General features: G+C 37.9%; 1 protein-coding gene across 11 annotated transcripts in view; it reads left to right on the forward strand.

The window, feature by feature from the left end:
- The window catches only part of PDLIM5 (PDZ and LIM domain 5), a 215764-nt gene that overhangs the window by 172373 nt on the left and 16546 nt on the right, over positions 1-26845 (forward strand). For all 11 annotated transcript variants that reach the window (XM_072624993.1, XM_072624989.1, XM_072624997.1 and 8 more), the window contains 2 exons: positions 16782-16950; positions 25155-25335. In XM_072624993.1, coding sequence (XP_072481094.1) covers positions 16782-16950; positions 25155-25335 — 350 coding nt within the window. The remainder of the gene's footprint in view (positions 1-16781; positions 16951-25154; positions 25336-26845) is intronic.

The raw sequence follows: 26845 nt of genomic DNA on the forward strand, positions 1-26845 counted from the left end.
ATTCCCCCTTATCTCTCCCTCCTCTCACTCTCATTGAGAAAGAGACATTAACCCATGAGTCCTTCACTTCTCTTTCCAGAGGTAGGGAGCCCATGGGTTGTTATTACTATAATCGGAATTAGTCTTTCAGAGTTGTTTGTCTTTCCAGTATTATTGTTACTGTATAAATTATTTTCCTGGCTGTGCTGACTTCACTCAATTAGTTCATACAAGTCTTACCAGCTTTCTCTAAAACCACCCCTTTCATCCTTTCCTACAGAACAATAATATGCAATCACATTTATATACCAGGACCTGTTCCGTCATTCTCCAGTTGTGGACACTCCCTCACTTTTCAATTCTTTGACACTACAGAAAGAGCTGTAAAGATTTTTTGACATCCTTAAAGCTTGTTTTACTTAGGACTAATCCCTTCTATGATCTACCTTCCCTTTAATTCTCCTTCTCTTTTCTCTCCTTTCCCTCCTCCTCTGTTGAAATGTATCTCTGTGCCCAACTCTGTGTGTATGTGTGTGTGTGTGTGTGTGTGTGTGTGTGTGTGGTTGTGTGTGTTTTTTGACCACTTGCTATGAGTGGAGTTCAAGTGCTAACTGATCTTGATTTTCACAGCATTGTTGTAAAAGTATTCCAAAGTTTCATCTGTTTAGCCAAAGTCCTTGTTTAAACCTTTGGTATTAAAAAAACATTCTTCTCAGAAGCACCTACAGACAGTCAGAAGCCACCTCCATGATATAATTTGAGAGATATGTCTGCCTAGGACTCATCTATACAAAGTAGTCCCCTACCTCACTTGGAATGATTACCATTAATAAGTCATCCATATAAAAGTGGTAGCATTATTTTCAGAGTACCACCTGAAAAAAATTATCTTGTGCTTAGCACCATGGAGATTTGTTGTTGTTCAGGCAGTTTCAGTTGTGTCTGATTCTTCATGACCCCATTTTGGATTTTCTTGGCAAAGATACTGGAGTGGTTTGTCATTTCCTTTTCTAGCTCATTTGAAAGATGACGAAACTGAAGTCAACAGGGTTAAGTGACTTGCCCAGGGTCACACAGCTAGTAAGTGTCTGAGGCCAGATTTGAACTCAGGAAGATATCTTCCTGACTCTAGGTCCAGCACTCTGTGCACTGTGCCACCTTACTGCCCTACCATCTTAGAGAGAGTGTTAGATATAATGAAAGCAAGAGATAGACCCTAACCTCAAGAAGTTTACAATCTAATAACAGGCTGATATTCATAAATACTTAGGCTATGTGACCATGTTAAAAAATACCATCTGAATTGGGCTTTGAAGGAAGGGTTTTCAATAGTTTGGAAAGATGGCAAGATCCTTTTCCAACCAAGGAAGCATAAGCAAATGCAGGACATAAACAGGTTATAATAAGTATACCCACTTTATCTAGGTCATTTGGAGTCAGATTTGAGTACAGGATAAGAAGTTCTGTTATTATTTAATAGGTACTCTGAAATTGCTTAAGGTTGTTGAGTAGAGAAATGAAATGATAAGAGTAGAGGAAGAAAAGGATGGAAAAAGGAAGATGAGCATAAGGGCATGAAGTGACCTATTTGAAGTGAGAAAGGAAAGGACAGTACCAACGTGTGAAATGTTGTCAAACAGGACTTAACAACTATGTGGAATCAGCGAAAGAAATTAAAGATCAACATCCAAGTTAACTCTGCAGTTTCCAGCTTATATGACTCAGATGATGCCATCACAAATAAAGATAAACAGAATTAAAGAAAGGGAGCGCCAGCTGTTGAAGGGAAGATGATTAATTCAGTTTGGGGAATACTGACTTTGATATTCTGGTCAAGAAATATCTAGTAAGAAGTTAGGGAGAGATTGTAGAGGATAAAGAAATGTGGATCCAGTCTTGGAGGACAGCCTCATTTAACAGGCAAAAGAAAGTATATTAGTCAGCTAAGGAGACACTTATGTGAGATTAAAAAAAAATTATCATAGGCATATAAGCAACAGGGATTTATCTTTTTCTCCAGCAGTATTCAGTTGCTTTCAGGTAGATGCAAAGAGGAGATGGAGGGTCAGCATTAAGCAGAGTCAGAGGTTGGTTGGTTGGTTGGTTGTTGTCCTTCATTCTCGAAGAGGACCAAACTGATGTCACCATGATAAAGTGAAGTTCCGGTGTGTCCAACTATAGCTGATCAGACCAATACAAGGTTAGAATGCTCTACCTCAGCTTGGGCACAGATAGTCTCTATGAATATTGGAGTTGGATACTCCAAATTTGCGCATTCTACGATTACTTTGTGCAGTCTCAATTCTGCTTTGCTCAAAGAACACAGAACCCTTTCTGATGTGGGCATGCCATGCTGAGCAGTCCTGTGCCAGTGTCTCCCATGTTGCACAGTCAGATCCAAAGTTCTTGAGAGAGACCTTGAGAGTGTCCTTGTATCTCTTTTTCTGACCACCATGAGATCACCTGCCCCATGTGAGTTCTCCATAAAATAGTCTTTTTGGCAAGTGTACATTTTGCATTTGAACAACATGGTCAGCCCATCAAAGCTGCACTCTCTAAAGCATAATTTCAATGCTTGGCAGTGCAGCTCAAGGAAGGACTTCAATGTTTGGTACCTTATCCTGCCAGGTGATCCTCAGAATCACCTCAGAATGTGAGTCGAGATTAATAAGATGGGAAAGGCAGAATGTCCTAATGACGCAAAGAAAAGAGAATCTCCCGTGAGTATATAAAAGACTAACAGGATGTTAATAGTTGATGTTCTTCTAGCACTTTCAAGTTTTCAGGACACTTTCAGTGCATCAGGAGTAGAAGAGTATGAGCCTTATTTGTTGTGATCTGTAACTATTATATACTTAATTCAATTCAGTCATCTCCCCCATTTCATACCTAAAAAGGCAGTTTTTTGAATCTATGTGAAATACTTTACATTTTGAAAATAATGACTTACGTGAAGCTTTTTATAGAAATTTCCCCCCCAAAATAGGATATAAAACACAGAATATAAGAATAAGATATGGTTGTGGATAATAGAAAGGGAGAACAAAAGATAAATTTTGTCTGTTTCATCCATTGTTTCCCCTAAAGTGAATTCTACTAACACAGACTTGTTTTCATTTTATGATTTGTGTGCAATCTGGAGGAGTTCTGCCCTTTCTTCTGAAAAGCTGTAGATGGTTTCCTTGAGATCATTGCCCAAGAACGCTTAAAAGCTAGGTAGAGAGAGCAGCCAGAAATCAAGAACAGATTGATTACCAGACTAATCTGAGAGCATTCATGGTATCTGAGAGGAAATCTGTATCCAAGGAAGATCTGAAAGGAAAAAACTATATATCTTCTCAACAGAGGAAAGGAGAGAAAAAGGAAAATCAGATCTGAGGAGAGAAAAAATAAAACAGTCAGGATCTAAGAAAAAGCGAAATGGAGTGGCTGACTTCTGGGGGTGGACAGGGAAGGATTAGATGGGGAACTTTGAAGTATTGGGATTTGAGGTGAGGGCAAAGGATTAAGTGAGAGATGTAGATTACTACCTTGTTTCAGACTATGATCAACAAGGAGAAACATCTTAGATGAAACTTCTCTTTACCCAGGCTTTGACTCAAAGGTTAACTTAACCTTTTTCAAACACTAGCCTGTGTCCCCATGGGGTCCTGACACATGGATTCTCCAGTGTCATCCACAACAAAGCAAAAATTCTAGCAGATTATATTGTGCCTAGAAAAGCTGCAGTGAACCATCCATAAAAAAACCAGAAATCATTCAGATATCTTATCTGTTCAGGTTCTATTTCTACTGTCAAGTGATACAATATGGAAGGACTACATCTTATGATATGCTTGACAAAAAAGTAGAAATTTCCTATGTCTCTGACATACCTCCTATTTCATACATAATACTGTTTGTATAAACATCCTTCAGAGAAGTGAATTTGCTCCCTTAAATATGGTAGCAGGAGTTTCATGAAATGTTAAAATATTTTCGTAGGTCTTAATAGCTACCAAATATGAGATTCGTGGCTATGTCGTGAGCTCTCTTTAAGTGGTAGTTATTCATGAACCATTTGTCTTGTGTATTGTCATGGGCAAAAGTCATCATAAAATAGAAGTTTTCTTCTAAGTCAGGAAAAGAAAGGTTCTGCTAGCATTCTGTTGGTTTACTTCTTAAAATAAGACCCATGTTCATATAGTTGCACCCATGTAATTGAGAGACACGGCTTGTTTAAATCCCTAAAGATGAATTTCATTTTTCTTCCACTTTTTCCTCTCCTTTGGCTATGCATTTCTTTATGTCCTTTCCTTTAAAAGAAAAATCTTGTCAAAGAGAAAACAGAAAGACATGAAATAAATATATTTGCCTTTCTTGGATTAGAATGTGAACAAGAACTTGTCCATTCTAATTCTAAAGTCATGGAATTATTCTGTATTGGCAAGTGTTCCAATTACACACCAAAAAGCTTCTCGCTGATTTCACAGAGCTGTCCACATCACTAGAAAGCTCTGCTCTGTTTTTCTTCACAGTTGTTATTGTCCTTTATGAAAATTTTCCTTCTGGTATTCTGAGTAGCAGTTGTTATAACATCTTAGAATAATACCAACTTTATGGTTTCGTTAGTGGTATGTACACAGAACTCCTGATTAACCTGACTTTCACTTAAAATCCCTGCTGTTGTCAAGAAGCTAGTGGACTTTTTAATCATTGGTAAATGTGCCCATGGGGACATATAACCCACTAAGGGAGCAGAAGCCTTTATGCAGGTTCTCCCACACATGCTAGCACTGAGCTCACATGTCAAGCAATGTGATAATGGTTTCTTATTTTATATTAAACATGTATAATCTTGGAGTTTGCTCTCAATATATACTGTGGTTTCTTCATTCTAGGAGTCTGTTTGGGGGGGGGGGGAGTACACATTTACTTCTTTATGAAAGTAAGAAACCCAAAAACCATTGTTGCCTTCTTTTTAATGCCAGTCATTTCTTATCTTTTTTCCTTTTTTGTTTTGTTTTTACTTTCTTTTTAACTTTATTTTTAAGTTCCGAATTTTCTCCCTTACTCTACCCATCGAGAAGTCAAGAAATACAAAGTCCGTTACAAATATGAAGTCATGCTAAACATATTTCCATAATAGCCATGTTCTAGGGGAAAAGGCAAGAAAAATACAGGAAGAAGAAAAAAATGTGCTTCAGTCTGAAGTTTGAGTTCAGCAGTTTTTAAATGTTAAGGAACTGAGCCAAATTTATAAAAATAAAAGCCATTCTCAATTGATAAATGTTCAAAGGATGTGAACAGGCAGTTCTTTATTCTGATCAGTCGCAAGTCATGGGAGATGATGAGATCAGCAAGTGAAATAATATAGAGGAAGAAGAAAAAGAAGACCCAGGACACACCTATGGTTAGAGGGTGTGATCTGGAAGAGGATCCAGCAAAAGAGTGATGATCAGACCACTAGAAAGAGAACTGGGGCAGCCAGGTGGTGTAGTGGGTAGAGCACCAGTGCAGGAATCAGGAGGACCTGAGTTCAAATCTCACCTCAGATATTTGACACTAACTAGCTGTGTGACCTTGAGCAAGTCACTTAACCCCAGTTGCCTCATCCAGGGTCATCTTCAGTCATCCTGATGAATATCTGGTCACTGGATTCAGATGGCTCTGGAGGAGAAGTGAGGGTGGTGACCTGCACAGCCCTCCCTCACTCAAAACAAAGTCAAGTGCAAGTCATGTCATTATTTCTCTGATGGCATGGTCTTCTTCGGCAATGAAGGACAAACACAGGAAGAGAACCAGGAGAGAGTGGTGTCCCAAAAACCTGAAAGAAGAGTCTATCAAAGAGGAGAGAGTGATCAGAGTGATCAAGGGTTACAGAGAGATCAAGAAGAATGTGGCTAGAGAACAGGCCATTGCATTTGGCAACTAAGTGATTATTAGTAATTTTGGAGACAGCAGTTTTGGTGGAAGGATACGATCAGAAGTCAGATCTCCAACCCAAGCTCAAAGATAATAATGAATTTGCAAAATTAAAGTAGCAATAGTCAAAAGAAAAAATTTCTGTAGTAAATTTTAAAAGTTAATACTTGCTGTAAATTTTTTTCCAGTGGCAAAACCCATACCACACCTGGGTCCAGTGATTTAAACTCTGTAAAACAGAAGTTATAACAGCTGCTAAACCAAAGTGGGAAATTAATAGTACGTGGTATAGACAGTTACCAAGGGCCCTCTCCATGACCTAGGAGTTGTTCACACTTACCCAGTCTTGCACTGGGGTCCTCTCAGTGGGTCAGTAGGAAAATAGCTACAGAGTCAAAGAAAGATTGAAGCAAATGTCAGGGAGAATACACAGTTACCAAAAGTCCCTCACCTCCATCTCAAAGACTATTTTATGTCCTTGCAAGGATGCCGTCTTTTACCCCATGTAGCAGCGCAGCACTAGTGACTCTGAACGGCAATAAATAAAGGTTTGAAACTAATTATAGAGCACCAGCCATGTCTTCAGACTTCTCAACCCTTCAAAAGGGAGAAATTCAGGAGTTAAAAGTACTTGAGAGGAAAGCAGAAAGACTGAAGAAATAACCGCAAAGAAATGTTCTGGGGGTAAGAATAAATCTCCAGAAGGTGTAAATAATTCTGTAACATTGATGAATAGAATCTCAGCAAACAGCATGGAATGGCGGCAAGAACCATGAGAGATGTGAGACTTTTATAAGAGAACTAAGGTTAAAAAACAGGGAGTGAGTAGATAAGTAAGGGGAGGGGTGGGGAGTGGAAAACCTCAGTATCTTTGTACATTTTGAAGGAAAAGAAATGGAGGAAACAATTTAAAAACTCAGTGATGCAAAGAGAAATATTAGAGCAAAGTCGAATTTATAATATTAGAATATATATCACTTATCAAAAACCACTGACCTGGAATACAACACACAGAGGAATGGCCAGACATAGAAATGACATACGAATCATAAGAATCCCAGAAGTATTGGTAGGTTGGGTTTACAAAGTGGGAATTTCATGAATTTCACTCTTATCTATATTTGGCAAATCAGGAATTTTTAAAAAGCAAAAAACCAAACAAACTCTGTAGACTGTTGAAGAAGAAATACAATGTGATTGGCAGGAAATTAAGCTGAGACCAAGAATTGGAGGACGAGAAAGCAGATTGAGTCAGGAGATTAATTTTAAGCAGAACTAATATTAGATAGGGATGATTATGAAGAAAAGAGACACTTGTTCAAGCTTGGGCTTGGCGAATAGGAGAGAGCGTGGACTTAGAGCTGAAAAGGACTGTGAAGGGCATGTAATTCAGCCTCCTTATTTGCAGATAAGGAAAATAAAGTTCAGAGACATGAAGCCATAGGAAAGCTATAAATACAATAAATTATGTTAACCAAAATCACATGACCATATCAACTTTTACAGAACAAAACTTTTGACAAAATATAGTACCAATTTATGTACGATATGCTAAAGAATATTAGAATAAAGTAATCTTTCATACAACAAGATATGTCTAAAATCAAGAGCTAACATTATTTGGGACAGATAAACATTAGAAGATTTTCTTTATGGTCAGGGTTAAAGTATGAATATCTGTCTTTTCATTATTATTTGATATTGTGCTAAAGATGCTAGCTATAGTAATAAAAAGAGAGATCTGCAAGAAATATAGACAAAGAAGCAAAATTATCTCTACAGATGAGATAATGGTTTCCTTTTCAATTTGCAGGGATTAAACAAAACAAATTGTACCTCCAATAACGTATCTGACTATTTAATAAGCCCACAAAATTAATGTGTTTTTGAATGTTATTAACATAATATTTATTATTAACATATTCAATATTATTAATATAATAATAATTATTGTCCAGCAGGACAAGCTAGAAAGAGAGGTTCCACATAAAATAATAATTAACAAGTATATAATATCTGGTGGTTCATTTATCCAGGGGTGGGGAACCTGCGACCTTGAGGTCATATGTGACCATCACTTGGGTGAAGTCTTTTGACTGAGTCTTAAGTTTTACAGAATAAATCTTTTTTTATTAACTGGATTTGTTCTCCAAAATTTGGATTCAGTCAAAGGGCCACACAAAGTCAGCACTGGAGTCAAGAAGACTTGTCTTCAGGTCTTGCTTCTGACATATACTGATGACATGATCCTGGATGAATCACTTAACCTCTAAGTGACCAGGCAAATTTCTGATTATAGATAGAAATGAATTGTCTTTCTGCATTGGTATAGGGAATTTCCTCCCCAGGAATTCTCTGGGTCTAAAAGTAATAGAGACAGAAAGAGAACAAATTTTCATGCCTTCACTTGGTCATACTGTTGGAACTCACTTATCAAGGTGTTAGGGAGATAGAAAGAATCCTGGCGAGGAAAATGCATTCTCCCCACCCACGCATATACACTGTACATTTTAGTTTCTCAGCTACCAACACTGTACTTCCCAATTAAAAAGTCATTCAGATGAACTCAATCAATCAATCAATCAGAAACATTAATAAAGCAGTTGCCAAAGAATAGTTCTACCCACAAGCCTGGGACATAGTGTTGTATCCAACACTGTGGGGGGCGTGACCATACACTTATAGAATGGTAGAGAGGCAAATGCTTGGGAGATGTGGGACCATCTCCAGTTTTCCTAATCTATATCTTGCCACTGGACCCAGATGGCTCCAGAGCAGAAAGCCCCCTCACTTGAATCCAATTTGTGGCATCACCTTCCTGATGTCATGGTCCTCTTCTAGAACGAAGGACAAGCAGCAAGAGTGTAGGAGATACATATACCGGAGGCAACTCCCATCTCTAGACTAGGGGACTGGTTCTTTGTCATTCTCAGGTAATTTCTACAACAAATCACTGATTCTCTGCTGGCTGATCTACTCTGACCTCTCCCCTTCCAGGCTGCCTAGGTAGTATTATGCTCTTTCAGCAAAAGAAGAAACCCTTGACCTGGAATCTGCAGAGCTTTTCCATGTTCATGTTCCATGTTCATCCAGTCAGATCTTTCAAGTAATAGCTGGCAGTGCAGCCTCTGAGATTTCTTCCCAGATCCAACCAGAAGCATCACTTGAGATCAGCTGCTATGTCTGAGCTCTTCTATAAATATATTATTTTCTTCATTGCCATGAGATAGATGAGTTTCCTCACTGTATCTCTTCAATGAGGAAACTCATCTAACTCATGGAAACAAATAAAAATACATTTTTGTCATTTATGCCATAACTAGGTAATTTACTTGTATGCCACATTCACCAACACTTCTAAGAATTACAGTTTCTCACCTATTATTACCTTCAAATCCTGCCTCAGACATGTATTACTAATAGTGTGACTTGAGTCACACAGCTCATGTTATATTCAAATTAACTGTTAGGAAACAGGATTTTCTTGCCATATTTATTCTGAGTAATGTGACTTTATATTCACCGCTGATCTGCTTTCTTCAGTGTTTTATTCTCAAAACTGCCCCTGTTTCTATATCCCAAAATTGTCCAAAATTGCCCAAATCTGAAAGGGGCAGTATCTTAAAAAATGAAAAAATTACAAATTATCCATTTCATGTGAAAAAATATACCAGATCATATTCTCCTTCTATAAACTGTAGCAGCAAGCACCCTGGCATACACAGGAGGGCCCTGCACAGGTTCTTAGATCGGCTTTTCTAAAAGAAAAGCAACTTTTGAGGAGTCAACAATCTACTTTAATTACATTCGCCCACAGAGAAAATACAAGGAGAGAAATAAAGACCAACAGACAGGGCTTCTAACTGCCTGACCATAAGCAATACTTACATCACAGATCAACAGACAGATCCAACTGTCTGACCATTACATACGTACATAGTTACCAGAGAGAGAAGCACTAACATCTGGGTTTTCAAAGGGGGAGGAAGGCTCCTTAACAGGTTTCCAGAGTCTTATCTAGCACAGGAACCTTCTTCCAAAGAGTAAGCTCCAAAGCAAAACCTCACCTCAGAGTACATACATACTTTTCAGAGCCAGAGGGCAAGATCTTCCTGACCCAGTGCCTCATTAGCAATTAACAAAAGGTGTGGCCCTTCCTACAAAACAAGCCTCCCCTAATCTGAGGCCCATTAATGGGCAGGGAAGATCTTTCATTAACATAAATCTCATAACATTACATAAGCCCACCATTTATCTCTGGCCATTGATACATGAAGTTTTTCTTTTCACTGTAAATATGAAAAATGGATTCATATAAATGTAAATTAAATAATTAAATTAACATTATTAAATGTAAAATAGCTCTGAAAAAAGGTACACTGGATTAAGATTTAATATATGTGGCAGTATATATTCCAAACTTGGAATGAAATGCTTAGCATTACCCCTGCACAAGGGGCAAAACTCATGAAGCGTTTTATATTTTTGAGACGCATATTATAGTAGATATAGAGGCAGCCTGGGAGTCAGAAGTACTAAGGTCCCACTTCTGACATCTACTGGCTTGTGAGTATTTGGGCGGGTCATTTAAACTCCCAGAGCTCTAAGGAACTCTCTGAGACTATAAGTTTGCAGAAAGGGTGCATACCCGGATTGGGAGAAAATTTCCTCACCAGAGAATGCCCTATACCAATGAAGTTAGGTCTAGTTTTTATTCCTGTGCATTTAATTTTGAATCTCTAATGACTTTGTGTTTTTGCCATAGGGAACCACTTGAGATTCTTGACCAAGAGAGTGACATTGTTAGATGCTTTTTAGGGAACATATTTTGATAGCAGGAGAATGTATTAGAAAGGGTAGAAAACTGGAAACCATTTAGGAGGCTCTTAGAATGTTGCAGGCAAGAGATGATAAGGGTCTAAACTAGATTATGTGAGTAACGAGGAGGAGTTGAACATGAACTGTATTGTGGAGAGAGAGTCTACCAGACTTTTAAAATGATTTGGTGTTGGGTAGAGGTAACTTGGAGAAAATGAAGAGTTGGAGATAATTCAGAAATTTCAAAGTTGGTAGCTGGAAGAATATTGATGCCTTGAAAAGAAATGGGGAGGTGGTGGTGGTTGTTGTCATATAGTCATGTCTGACTCTGCATGGCTTCATTTTTATGGGATTTTCTTGGCAAAGATACTAGAGAGATTCGCCATTTAGTTCTCTAGGGTCCCCACCTTACAGTTGAGGAAACTGAGGCAAACAGAGGTTAAGTAACTTGCCAAGGTCACACAGCTAGTAAGTAAGTATCTGAGACTGGATTTGAACTTGGGTCTTCATGACTTCAAGCCCAGCACTCTATCCACTGTGCCACCTAGTTATCCCAATGGGGAGATAAAGAAACAATCTCTATGTCTTTGAAGTAAATTTCTATGCTGTTGTCCCTGTTTAGAGAGCTGCCATGTGTGTTGTAATAAGTAAAGTCATTCATTTGGCTTTGTAGGTTGAGAGTAAGTACAAGTTAGTAAAAATTGGCCCCAATTTTTTGAACTGGGAAGATACAAGGTTGCTCCTCATAGTTCTTACCAGACTGCTGTGTGTAATGCCAGAGCATTTAATTGCAAGATCTGATCTGCTAAATCATGGATGCTATGTGATATGAGGCATTGAAATACATAGAATTGAAACAAACTCAGCCCCCTGGACTCACTTTAATTAAGACACTCTACATCCAATTTAATCTATGCTCTTAGAGTTGAAAGGTTAGTTGCCAGTAGAAGAAACAAACCTTCTGAAGTTGCAGAAATTTTTGATATTTGGCCTTGGTTGCACCTGTTCCAATTCTTCATGGCCTACATACCAACATTCTCTTGGCCATTTGAGAAATGATAATGGTTTAATCAGGCCGATTCAACTTTTAATCACAGAAATTAAAGAAAATCTTGGATTACTGAATAAATTACACTACTCCCCCCCCCCCCCCAAACAAAGCTCTGTACTTGGCCCCAAATCTGCCATTTGGCCACTGTAAACCCTGTCCATTTCTGCTATGTGTCATTTCATACTTGTATCATGAATCATGTGCTGCTACATATGCTTTCCACATAATGAACTAGATAAATAAAATGTTCAGACTCTACTTTAGCCTGCCATCTGTTTGTGAAGTCTGCAGGAAAGAGAAGACGTCTCTCATCCTGCCTCTCCTCCCAGCTCCCCGCCTTTTTTAAACATCAAAGTGCTCAAACATGTTGAAGTGAAAAATTCCAGTATGTTTAGGAATGTCCTCCATCCTTTTGAAAATGTATTTCTTGGGATGTTAGATTGCAAACTTTTATCTATTAAAAAGATCAGAAACTTACTGTGAACTAGCCCTTTTATTTACATACGACTACATTAGCTTCGGTGTTATTTTTAATAGCTTTTTTGCAGTTGTGCTAGTTATTTTCATATCATAGAGGAGGGTAATTGTGTCATGGTTAGAAACTGCCATCTTCCTAATGGATAGGACAGAGTCAAGAAGTTATTGTTCAGTCACTTTAGCAGTGACTGCATTTGAGTTGTTTTGTTTTCTCTTTTTGGCAAAGATACTGAAGTGGTTTGCCATTGCATTCTCCAGCCTATTTTACAGATGAGGAAACTGAGGCAAACAGGGTCACACAGCTAGTAAGTATGTGAGATTGGATTTGAACTCACCAAATTGTTCACTGTGCCACCTTGCTGCCCAAAGTCAAGAAGGGTTGAGTTCAGATCCTGACCTAGACATTTGTCAACTGTGAGTCTGGGCAAAGCATTTTACCATTCTGTCTCAGTTTCTTCATCTGTAATATTAGAAGATTATATCTGGCATCTTCTGGAGTCCTTTATAACTCTAAATCTCTGATGCCCTGGTGCCTATTTTGGCTTGGATTCATTTGCTCGGAGTTACTCTTCAGAAACATCCATTTCTGTTCACACGTTATTTTCACATTAAGGATAAAAGATGCCAGGCTTTTCCATATTACTCTCCATTCTCAGTCATGCGATGGCATTTTGTTTTGTTTTGAGTTCAGAATCAGTAGGAGTAAAACAGATATGAAGTCTGAACTACAATATAGATTCAGGCTTGAACATTTGTAGGATGCTGGAATGATGATCGTGTTAACCACAAACCCCAAAGCTGCCCCCTCCTTCCCCAGAGTGACAAATCCTGTTTCATACTATTAGGTCATAGTTTTAAACAACCACTCTATTTGTTGAAAATGGTTAAGACAATTTGTATAGAGAGACATTATTTGGGAAAATACTTTTTTTTAACAAAAAACTAAAATAATTTGATACAGATGTTTTGAAAACCCATTTAAGTAAGAATTTAAGCTGCTAAACCTACCTTTGCTGAGAAAAACAGTTCTTAAGTACAGTATGCCAGAACTGGAAATGGCAAGATAAGGAAGAGAAAACACAAAGAGAAGGAATTTAGCAGCAACTCCTTGACTTCCTGACAGAATCAGATTCATAAACCCACAATGAATAAATAACTGAATGAATGAAAAAAATGAATGAATGCATAAATCAATCGATCAATTAATTAAATGGATGACTGAATTTTATGTATAGATTTTTCTAACAAATATTTTATTGTAAATAAAATGTTTTATTATGAATATTTATGAATAAATTAACCTCTATTTTGAATTCTTATTCTGCCACTCACTGGCTCTGTCAACCTGGACAAGTCACTGAATCGTTCCAAACTTGTTTCTTCATATTGAAAACAGAAATAATAAAACTTGAACTACATACTTCCCAGTGTTATAATAAAGATTCCACAAGTGGTTTGTAAAATGTGGCAGCTCAGGGAATTGATTGTATTGTGTAGGGGGTACTTATTTGCATAATTTTCCTTTAAAATGAATTTTAATTCATGGTATCATAATCATCATTCATTTCTGTTGTGAACCAGTTGTTTATTTTCAGCTAGTTACAGTAGTCATGCTACTTGGTTTAAGGTGTCCATGTTTTCCCGCAAATTTACACTTGGAGGTTCACTCACCAAGGAGCCTGTCTAGCTTACCTCTGACACTGCTGAGCTATCAATGGAACACACTATCTCTCACTTCTTTTTTTATCTTTTTTTTTTTGCCCAATGATCCATACATTTCTTTGACAGTATCCTTTATTCTAGTTCTTCCTTGTATTTCCTTCTTTTCTAGTGTTCACTCCTACTATGTACCTCTCCATTGACCTTGAAGAGATAATTATTTTTATTTCTTCAAAGATTATTATTTCATGACTTTTGTAGCCTTGTCATATCAGCAGAATATGGATATTAAAAAGGAAAAAGTTATAGGTCATTAAAGGAATTTTGCAATTTCAGAAAGGCAGTCTTCCTCTTCTTTCATTTTGGGTTAAGCTCCTTGCCCGTTTGCTGTCTTTTGAGGCTTTTGTAAATTGCCTCATGGATTTTGATCTTGGATAATCACTGGAACTGCATAAGAGAGGAACAAATCTGAAATTTCAGCACAAACTGATGGAAGAATGTATTCATATTTGATGGACTAAGTGAGCATGGACAGATGACTTAGGGCATATCTAATACAGGTGGCATGGAAATGACTAACTGAATTTTGTTCACCAGTACCTTCAATCCAATACAGAAAAGGAAATGTTTGTTTTTGATCTTTTTCTCTTCTTTTCTTTTCCACCTCCTTTATGTTTCCTTTCTCCTCCATACTAAAACTACAGTCAATCAAGGATCATTCAATAAATGCCTCTATGTGCCAAACACTGTGTTATTTGCTAGGCATACAAAGGTAAAGATTGAATCCCAGTTCTCAATAATCCCCATTGGATATACCTTCAATTTAGTGACTTTGACATTAACCTTCTGTAAGTTTGCCAAATATCTCTGACATTTCAGTGGATCTCTTGTCTCACTGACAGAGCTATTTTTTCCAAGATACAAATTCCAACCCACTGGCACCATCTAATGCTGTATGACTCATGTCCATGTCACCCTGTAGGTCCTTTTGTATGTCTCTTCATGTATCATGAGTACTAGTTGAGTATATACAGTGTTCCTCAGTTATTGCTTGAAAGTGGGGCTTTGTTTCAAGGAGAAGCATATGGTCATTAGAAGTACCCATCAGTATCAGTGAAGTAGTCTAAAATATGTGGATTTTTTCATGCTGCTATTTTTTGAAGAAGTAAAAAACTTTATGCATCTGGCAAGCTTTCTAACTTTCTGATGTGTTTGCTCCCAGGATTTAGGTAATTTTCTCCCCCCAGACCAGCATATTATCAATACAGCAAAAAGTTATTACAAGAATAAACTGAGCATAATTTAATCCCTTTTTGATAACTGCCAGTCATCACGGTCAATACAGTGATGCCATCATGGATTTGATTAGATTCAACATATTTATAATGCACAAGACACTGTGTTAACTGCTGGGGATGCACATATGAAAAGTAATACAGTCTCTGCCCTCCAGGAATTTTTGATCATTAGAAAGCTAAGATTTGTACACAGATAATTATAATAACATTTTATAAATAGATCTTTGTATGCAGAGCAGAAAGAAAACTATATTTAGGAGGGAAGACTTGGCTTTGAGTTCTCATCCCACAAAATATTAAAGTCACTCAAATGCTGAATCCCACAATTTGCATTCATCTGCAAAACTAGAATATCAGCTTTTCTTCTTGAATAAAGAACAGTGAACTACATGATTTCCAAGGCTTTTTTGGCTGCAAAATCTGGAGTTTTGAGTTTCTTTTAATCAAAGCCATATAACCACAAATCTCAGACTATCTTCCAAATAGTGGATAACATTTAATGCTACCTTTGAGATGCTAAATTAATGCTGTCTTCCTGATTGGGAGATTTTTTTTTTAATTGAAAAGGAGAATTGATCAGTTCGTTTATTTCTTTTACTTCCTTGTGGTATATTATTGCTTATATACAAAATTCAAGTTATATAAATAAAATCTTGGAACTTGGTCCTCAGGAGGGCTCGAGGACAGGGGATGCTTCAAGTGTTCAGGGAGGAGCACCAGAGGTGATTTTCGAGCTGTGTGTATTGATGCAGGAAATGTCTCATGTAGAACTTGAATCAGTGATATTTTATCATCTTTTTTCTTGCTACCTAGGATTCTAGGTCAGTGATTGACATGGAAGCAAAGATGTGATCTCTTATCTCTGCTTCTAGACCTATACTTTGGGATTTTTAAATATTACAGTATGTTGATGGGGGCAAAGGAAAAAGAAAAACAGTCATGTTAGAAGGTGGGTGGGAAACGAGTCTGCTTTTATGCCATGGCCGACTTTGTGAATTTACTGGGTCTGTTCTATCAGAGATAGAAAAAGGCCTTCTTTCATAGACTTAGCTGAATTCAGGGGCAGCTAGGTGGTGCAGTGGATGGAGCACCAGTGCAGGAGTCAGGAAGACCTGAGTTCAAATCTCACCCCAGACACTTGACACTCACTAGCTGTGTGACCTTGGGCAAGTCACTTAACCCCAATTGCCTCATCCTGGGTCATCTCCAGTCATTCTGATGAATATCTAGTCACTGGATTCAGATGACTCTGGAGGAGAAGTGAGGCTGGTGACCTTGCACAGCCCTCCCTCACTCAAAACAAAGTCAAGTGCAAGTCATGTCATTGTTTCTCTGATGGTGTGGTCTTCTTCGGCAAAGGACGAATACATACACAGCTGAATTCAGAAAAATTTGCAGAGTTCATGGGCTCACTTATGCACATGTTTGGCTATCATAAGGGGCTTCAGGAGAGAGAAAGAGAGAGGAAGGAAAGGAAGGAAGGAAGGAACCCTACACTCATCTTTATTTATATTTTTGGTTTTTTGTTTGTGGGTGTTAATGTAAAATACTGAACAAGATTTTCCTAATGGTATTTTCTCAATTTTTATCCTTAGTTCCATCAACTGGAAGAATCTCAAACAATATTACTCCATCTGGAGCAACTGCACCAACCAGCCCAGCCCAGCCTCAACTAAATGAACAAGACACTTATGTGCAGAGAGCCGAGCACATTCCAGCAGGCAAACGTACTCCGATGTGTGCCCAGTGTAACCAGGTCATCAGGTTTGTATTCATTTTTATGAACATCCTTTAACATGTCAAGAATGGTTTTAGCTTTAGATAATAACTGGGATAAACTTGTTATAACAGATCATGATAATACTGAAAAGTCCTGGACTATTTCTCCATGTCAGGACTATTTTACCAACTGGAAGAGAGATTTCATGTTAGTAACATCTGAGTGATAAGATTGGAAATAGAGATGGGGCCAAGTTCTTGAATGTCAAGGAAGTCATTTGGATATAACCTGGCCTGCAAGGGCACTGCAGCCTTTTTGTAATGAAGACCTACTCTTTTCCTTATTTGAGGAATAAGGGATTTCTTTGGATAGAACCTATGGTTTCATTGGTTAATAAGATCAAATTGATTTCCTATTGAAGAAACTCCCTCTACCCATGCAGGTTGGCATCTTTTCTTCCATTTATTGCTTCAGAGAGTTGCTTGAGATACTGAATACCCAAGTGATTTGCCCAGGGGCATATGCCTAGTAAGTGTCAGGGGTGTGACTTAAACACAGTCCCTCCTTCTTCTGTGATACCTTCCAGGGGTGGGGAAGCCTGCAACCTCCAGGCCACATGTGGCCCTTTAGTTGCTCAAGTATGGCCCTTTGACTGAATCCAAACTTCACAGAAGTATATATGCTTGCATTCCCAGAGATCTTTGATGATAGACTTTCTTTTCTTTTTAATTGTTTAATTTATTAAAATTTTAATTTATGGAATAAAACAAGCATTTCCTTAACATAGTATAATTTCTAAAAAAGGTGATTGGCACATGAAACTGCAAATAGACTAACCTTCATAGACAGGCACATATACAACGTATAGTTAAAATAAAGAAAAGTTAATTTTGCAGATTTATTTCAATGTCTGAAAATTTGGAACAAAGAAAAGGCTCTAACAGAATAGAGAGCCCAAAGTTAAAGTTCTTAATCCTTTATGATCCATCCCAAACCCTGCTATGGTTTTGCCCTAAGTTGGAGAAAGACAGTGTATGCTTGGACCCAAAACTGTTAAGGTCCAGGATGAGACCACAATGACAGCTGGGGCAGGGAACAAGGGAGAGTCTAGACCCTAGGGAGAGGCATTTTATACTGCGAAGAAGAGTTAACAGCTATTAAATTTTGTTACTACTTTAGGTTTGGTTTTTGTTTGCAACTTTACTTTTAAATTAGGGTATTAAAAAAAGTCATTGGAGCACTGATTTGTCTCAGTGAATGATACTGTAGACCTAGCAGGGGTTTTCAGCCTTTTTATTTGTACACACTGCCATCATTTTGTGTTTTCTGTGAAATAAAATCACTTTTTCAGGGGCACATTTAAGACTTGAGACATTTTTTTGTTCTGCTTACATGGGTTTTAGTGCTCGGTTACAAAAGACCTGGAAAGCATCCAGAGAAAGAACTAGGGAGTCTGAATGCTGATCAAAGCATATTATGTTCACTTTTTTTGTTTTGGGGGGCTTTTCCTTTTTGTTCTGTTTCTTCTTTTACAACATGACTAATGTGGAACTATGTTTCCATGACTGTACATGTATAACCTTTATCAGATCGCCTGCTGTCTTGGGGAGGGAGAGAGAAAAATTTGGAACTCAAAATCTTATAAAAATGAATGTTGAAGGCTATCTTTACATGTCATTGGAAAAGCTAAAATACTCTTTACAACAAAAGACCTGGAGAAGGAACACCTGTTAAGGAGGAAAAGGTATCAAATTGTCAGTGGTATTATATGTATACTAACTAGTTCTTTTGACAAAAAATCAAATTAGTTTGTTGTCACAAAATACGTATTGTATTATGTTAGCTAGCCTCTACTTCGGTGAAACTCATTTAGTGAGAAAGGAAGAAAAGTCATTGAAATTACTTCATATTTGCTTTAAAATTTAAGACATGTCCAGAAGGTAATTTTCACACATACATAATTAGTAAATATCTAGGAAACGCCTGGATTGCTCTCTCATGATCTATTACATTTAGCTGATCTCTATCCATAGCTAAGAATTTGCTCTCTGTTGAACATCAAAGTTTGATGTACTTAGGAGATTTTAGGAAGGAAGATTAGCTCTTGTCAGGATCACATAACACTAATTAATAGACCACAGTCTCCTGGTCCTCTCAGACCTTACAGCACTTTGAGAAGATTATGGTAGGTTCAGAGTTCATAAGAACATAATGATGGTACACAAACCTTCGAGTCAGCATTTCTTAGACAAAAATCCAGGTTGGCTCAAGGGATATTCTCTCACACACCTTCTCTACAACTATAACCTACCCTACTAGGGGCTGGCAAACTGAAAATTGTTGCTGCATTTAATGATGCTTTAATATATACTGTTAATCATTAATATTTAATGAGGATTTCAAAATCATGCACTTCAGGGAGCAAAGCAAAATTAATTTTCTGAGGAAGCCATAAAAATAGTGTTTTTGAGATCTTCAAAGATTCAACCGCCCAAGTTTTGGTCCTAAACTGGTTGCCTCCTTAAAATATACACTTAGGTCCCCCAAATCTGACCCCTTTTTTTATTTTTTTGCATGTGATATTCTATTAGATGGTTCTTTTTTTTTCTTGACATAATAAAAAAGGTTTCTCCTGAGTCGTACTGCATAGAATTGTCACATAGCTGGTTTTTTGGTTTTATTTGCTGTGGAAGGTTTTTGTTTATTTTTGTTTGGGTTTTTGTGTGTGTGTGTGTGTGTGTGTGTGCAGGTATTGGATTGTTTTAGAAGAGAAACCTACTGAGACTTTTTTAATCTTACTGTTACAGTAGGGTCATCCCTTCTTATACCAAATTAGTGCCTAGATTCACTGTTAGCTTTAATAAACTCTTATCTCCATAATCTGATACTTGAGAGGTATGAGGAGGGAATACCATATGTTTGCAATAAATAAATAATAGAGTTATTTCAAGGGGGTATTAAGGAAAGTGTCATGTAGGAATGTCACCCAAGCTGAACCTTGAAGGAAGCAAGTTATAGTAAAAGATGGAAACCAGGTGGGGGAGGGCTGAAAATGCTCCTACAGACAATAGAGCTCCCCTGCAGAGTTTTGAGCAAAGAAACCTGGTTGAGAACTGTATTTTAAGACTAAAAATGACAGCTCTTGGGAGGACAGATTGAAACAGCAGAGAGATTGAGAATATAAGAGATAAAATTTAGTAAGTCAAATTATGTGGGTAGGAAATACAATATAGATACAAATAAATATGAAGTGCTACTGAAATACATTTGCTTGTATCTGGGGAGTTGGGTCCAAATGAAAAATTATTTCCTTGGCTGTAGAATGTAACTTCATTAAAATCTATTGAACATTATACACCATTACCAGCGATGCTCCAGCTTAACTTCTTTATAGTTTTATGAGAGAAAGGAAAACTGGAACGTCAATAAACTTTGATTTCTTTTTACATATGCTATGCTTTTTGTTTTTTTAACCTGACCTCTGTTCCCATGAAGCTTACCATGGATCTAGGGGACACCAGAGCAAAAGTAAAAAATTCATTCAATTCAGTCATCTATTTGGTCTAAGTACTAAGAAAACAATGTGGCTGATTGATTTCACAGAAGTGCTTTAAAATAAATCATTTGACTAATTCTGGATGTTTTCTAGGCATCGCTATAATCAACAAAGGCATACAGAAGCAAATTGGGCAGGGGGTGGTAGAGGAGAAGGAACTCTGGGCATAGAGAAAGGCTTTTTAATCCCAAGATCCTTTGCCTCCTATATTAATTTCATCTGGCTTGGAGGTAAATGCCAAAAGATGAGGCATAAATTTTTCTTTTTGTTGTGAAAATGCAAACATTTCCAAAGTTGTCATTTGTAATTTCCTAAAAGGCAGAGGTGTGATCCCATGGAAATATATTTTTTCTTTGTAATTTGCTTCACCTTCCCAAACTGGAAAGTAAAGATTTTGTCCTTTGAAAATAAAGAAGGATGAATTTTAGCTATCCCTAACATTTCCAGCTTTGGGTGGAAGTAAAATACTTTCTATAACCAATGTGGTTTTTAAAAAAATTTCAACAAAAAGTATATTTGTCTTTTTTTGCCTATATGTTGTGCTTTTGCATCTCATTCCCTCCCCCCTCTATCTCAATTTCTTTCTGTCTTTATCTCTCTGTTCTGTGCATGGCTCATACTCTTCTCTTTCCCCATCCAATGAATAAACAAGCATTCATTTAACCCCCACTAAGGGCACCTAGGTGGTGCAGTAGATAGAGCTTGGAGTCAGGAAGACTCATCTTCTTAAGTTCAACTTACTAGCCGTGCGACCCTGGGCAAGTCACTTCACCCTGTTCGATTCAGTTTCTCATCTGTAAAATGGGCTGGAGAAGGAAATGGCAAATAACTCAAGTATTTCTGCCAAGACAAATCCAAAAACTGAAGTCAGGAAGAGTCAGACGTGGCTAAAACGACTAAACAAACGTGTGCCAGGAACTAAACAAAATGAGACAACCCCTGCCTTCAAGGAGGTTCCACAGGGACAGACATTCTACTGGGGGAGACGTATCCATATATAAGTACACAGAATACATATATACCAAAAAATGCAAGGTAATGGCAAAGGTGCTGCCTACTGGGGAGAATTAGGAAAAAGCTTCCAGAAGCTGGTAATTATGTAGTTTTGAACTAGGGATTCTAAGAGTCAGAGTTGAGAAGGGAGCCCATTTCAGTATAAATCTTTACTTGAATTTTTTTTTTAAATGTAACACTCTAGATTGAAATATTAACAATATTTTCCTGTACAGTCTCTGAAAAGTATTTTGCTTCCTACCCCAAGTTTGGAAATGTAAATATTTCTGAAATTCACTCTTATTTTGAAAGGACAAAAACTTTAAATTTCCTGTTTGAGAAGGTTACAAAGGAATGATATTCCTCTATGGAATAACATCTCCGACTTTTTGGAAATCATAAATGACAGTTTTGGAAATCCTGATATTTTCACACCAGAAGAAAGAAGAATGACCTCATTTTGGGTATTTGCCTCTAGACCAGTTGAAGTTAATATGAGGGTGAAAAGGGCTAGGGGCCTCCCATCTTTCACTCCCTTCCACCTTCCTGTGTATGCAGATAGGAGGACGGTGTTGGATATGAACCAGTATATTGAACGGAAGGATATTATTTTTATATTAATTAAATAGAACTTTTATATATTTTTAAAACTTATGTTTATTTTATGTTCTTTAAGTTTGGGCTTTTTATTTTTAAAGGGGACAAGGAGAATGTCCTTTGTTCCTTACTCCCTCAGACCTAAATCATTCTTCTTCTCCTATGAATCAGTAGTGGATGATTTTTTTTAAAAGTACGCATACTTTCTGCTGTATCCCATTTCCTTCTTCTGCACCTTTGCTATTTCACTATATTCTTTCCCTGGCATTTCTGCCCTGCCTGCCATTTTTATCATTGTTATTAAAGGATGGGAAGGGGGGGGGGAAGGTTGCCATTGTAAAAAGTTTGCTTCTATGGTTTCAGCCATACTTACCAGTACACTGAACCAGATGTTGCAACTCCTTCCCCTCCCTGCATCTATCAATCAACAAGTAGTTAATTGAAAAGTCAGAGGGTGCACAACATTCATTGTTGGAAGTAGTTGAATCCCTTCTTACACTTTGTAGATATCCAATCCTATTATTCTTGTGCAGGCAAAGGGAAACTTAATCCTATCTGGAATTATATGAACTTCTGCAGTGTCAGTACTCTGTTAATGAGGCTGTAAATTAGTCAGTGCTGACATGGTGGAGAGGAGAGCACTCTCTTACGTGGATGGGGTTGGATTAGTTAATCTATACATAACTGAAAGAGCCCTGATGGGGAAGGTACCCATACTGGGAGGCTGGAGGACATCAGGGCAGGTCACTGTGGGCACCGAAGCCAGGCCTGCAGGAATCTGGAGTCAGGGTGCAGGTAAGGGCATTTGAAAATTATTTCTTAAAGGCTCAGTAGCAGTTTTCACAAAACTATTTACTTCCACTCCCTCTGAAGATCTTTTCCCACTAATCAGAATGAGAGGAATCAGTTAGACTGCCCCAGCGATGAATTCTAATGAAATGGAGTTTTATTTAGTGTAACTTTCTAAGTCAGCAGTAACTTTGGTGGAAGCGAGGATTTCTGCATCTTCCCCTTTAAGATGAATTTCTTCATCCCACTTTTGTGAGATTTCAATCCTATATGTTTTCTAAGTCTTACATTTAAACATTATACCATTTCATCTTCCCAAGGATATTGGGGTAGAGAGCAGGGTCAGAAGAGCTTGGTTCTTTTTAAAGAAAGGGAGTAATGTTACTTTCTAAACCCCAAATGAGATGTCACAAAATCTTAATATTGATTTCTGTGTCTGGGCCACTAAGTCATCAAGTGTCTAATGCTTGCAATTATCCCTTCCATACCATGACTTTCCTTATTAAGGTTTTGATATATTGTGTGTTGGCATAAGAAATTAAATGGGAATTTGGGGGGGCTTTGCAAAGGACAGCAAATGACACAGAAAAAAAGTTTAGGAACTGAGAAATATATAAAAGATATGTATAGAATTGTATAATATCAACATATTTTATTTTTAATATCACAGGAATTCATACTTCTTCTCTGGTATGAAGAAAAGGTCAAAAAAATTTTACACAGATTTTTGAGATCACAGGAGCACCATGGCCCTAACCCCTATGAGATACAGGGATAACTGTACAACCTGTCCAACACCCCCTCCCCCAACTGTGGTCGTTAAGTCAATTCTAATTGTCAGTGTGAAGTTCAAAGATAGTATAACCTACGTGGATACAGTAGGGGGCTATCAGGCTCTGATTCAGCCACCGAGGACTTTGATGATGAGCAGATCATTTGACCTCTGTTTGGTCTCCTTGCCTATAAAATCAGGCTCATGATAACTGACCTGGTCTATCTCACAGGAATGTTGTATGGACAAATTACATAATAAATTTAGAAGTACCTTGGAGATAGAGGCCCTTCATCAGCGCAAGATACTATGTTCTAGCTGCAGGAAAAGTGCATTACATAGAGGCCTACAGTGGTTCATCCATCCTGATGCCCTGTGCTCCTGATGCCAAGATATGGCTATCTAATGGATTCTTATTAAGCAAGCTGAACCCATCTTATCAGTTTGTGACTATATCATGTCTAATGGAATAAAATCTACTTTAAACATTTGTTCCTTCCAAACTAATGTGCAGCAAAGAACATTTATTTTTAAATTGAATTAAACCCCCTTTCATAGTGAGTAGGAATAAACCATAATACATCAGAGTAGTTAATGTAGTGTGTGTCCTTTAGGGTTTAAGTGTTCATTTTGCAACAGGATGATTGTGTTTAACAAAGCTGAGGAATAATGGTTTTGAGAAAATTTGAGGAAAGGGAAAAATCAGTCAGCCACAGAGTGAGTTGTTTAGAATCATATAGTCCTTTTGGCAAAGTCAGGGCTTGAACTCTGTTCTTGTGCTCATCATTCCACACTATGACATTGATGGCATCAACTTGCTATGTGATCTTGGCCAAGTCACCTGATCCCTTTTTGCCTCTTTTTCCTCATCTGTAAAATGAGGATAAAGGACAGCTAGATGGTGCAGTGGATAGAGCACCAGTGCAGGAGTCAGGAGGACCTGAGTTCAAATCTCACCTCAGACACTTGACACTCACTAGCTGCGTGACTTTGGGCAAGTCACTTAACCCCAACTGCCTCATCCTGGGTCATCTCCAGTCATCTTGATGAATATCTGGCCACTGGATACAGATGGCTCTGGAGAAGTGAGGCTGGTGACCTGCACGGCCCTCACTCACTCAAAACAAAGTCAAGTGCAAGTCACGTCATTACTTTTCTGATGGCATGGTCTTCCTCAGCAATGAAGGACGAACACACACAAAATGAGGATAATAGTAGCACCTACCTCCCAAGGTTGTTGGGAGAGAGCTGACATAAATTAGCCCTGCATGGTATAATCTGACTGGACTTGGCATAAGTGCTATTGAGTTTGAATCTCCACTCTTATCCTCATTAGCCATGTGCCCATCCATGGGCAATTCACTTCCCCTTTTTATTTCTCCATGTATAAAATAAACATGAATCTGAGGTTCCAAAGAAAGTGCTACCCAAGATCCAATATGAAATGTAAAGACTCAAGTACATTGCTATAAACCCTCCAAGTACTGTACTAACATGGATGTTATGTTTCTGAGGAAAATCAGAATTATTTCTTTTGACAGAGGACCTTTCCTAGTGGCATTGGGAAAATCCTGGCATCCGGAAGAGTTTAACTGTGCCCACTGCAAAAACACCATGGCTTACATTGGATTTGTGGAGGAGAAGGGAGCCCTGTACTGTGAGTTGTGCTATGAGAAATTCTTCGCCCCTGAATGTGTTCGCTGCCAGAGGAAGATCCTTGGAGTAAGTCTGAGTAAAAAACATGTCTTTGTTTATTCCAATTTGGAGGTGTCCTTGTCCTTTCCTTCTCATTTTGTGCTCTTGTTGCTGGTGAAGGAGGGGCAGAACTGAGCAGAAGGACCCCTCCCACCTCCCCCACCCCGCGCCCCAGATATAGCCTCATAAGACTCAGGAGGATAGGTGGGCAGTTTCATCTTGTGGTTTCATCTTGCTGTTTTCCTGTTTGGCTGGTAGAAGTTAGGCCACCAAGCAAAAATAATTTACTGTGGATTCTCAGGGACCTGGGTGGGCTGCCTTCCTGGTATGCTGCTTGCCTAAGAAGACAGAAGCAGGCTAGGTTGATTCTGGTCAGACCACACACACAATAGTTCTCAACATTGACACCTTTACTGTTTTAATTAAATTCCAGCCTTCTTTTAAGACCAGGATTTTTTTTTCTACCTGCTAGGGTTCAACCGTAGGACCTCATGAAACATTCAAAAAATATGAAGTATATAAATGATGTATTTTTCTTACACATACATAATAATATTTTAAAATATAACTTCAGTTTTATGAGACTGAGTAGGTAATGGAAACAGACTTTTGACAGAAAAAGCTAAAACCACACGTTTTGCTAAAGAGTAAATTGAGGACAGATGAATTCATCAAGGTTTACAGAAAATAGGTGTTATTATTTTCTTCTCTGGAGTTTTTAAAACTGGATTTTAAGGTCAGAGTATGGGCATTTGCCCTGTTGCCTATGGAGTAGTATATGTCTTTCTGGAAGAGAAAGTAACCGCAGTGGCCTGTTTGTTCTGGAAACCAACTTCGTATCATGGGAATTTCTCCAACACACTTCCTAGAAATCAGATTCCTGTGCCTTTGCTGAATTATAATACTCTTTTAAAAAAATATAATCTTATCTCACTAACTAGGAAGTAGACTAGTGGTTACTTAATGTTTTGTGAAACCTAATGAAATAGACAACTAAGTTATACCTACGAAATTGGTTTCTGACAGAAGGAAATGTCCTATATGTAGCTGTAGAAATAGTGTTGGGCTTCTCTATGAAGATGCAGCCCAAGCCATTATAACTCAGCTTCCAGGAGCCTTACTTACTCACCTATTGAAGCAATGTAGGGAAAAGACATATGAAAATATTTCCCTGGAGACTTAGGACATTCTGGGAAGGTAAATTGATAGAGTGAAAAGGAGACCATACTTGAAGTCTAAGAGGTCTTGGGTTCTAATCCCAGCTCTTATAATTACTACCTTCATTACCTTGGGTACATTTCTTCAACTGCATCATCTGTAAGATGAGGGAGTTTGACTTGCCTTCTGAATCCATGATCATTTCTGTGACCTGTTATTCCAGTTTGCATAAAAGCAAATGCAATTCTCTGTTGTAGATTTCTGACAGCATTCTTTTGAGATCTGAATTACTGCTTTGTTGGTCCTTACCTCCAATTTGCGTAATGACCATAACCAAGCCATAATAATAACAATAGCATCTTTTAATATAGGACTTTTA

This window comes from Notamacropus eugenii, chromosome 7, assembly GCF_028372415.1.
Source record: "Notamacropus eugenii isolate mMacEug1 chromosome 7, mMacEug1.pri_v2, whole genome shotgun sequence".
Taxonomy (NCBI): Eukaryota; Metazoa; Chordata; class Mammalia; order Diprotodontia; family Macropodidae; genus Notamacropus; species Notamacropus eugenii.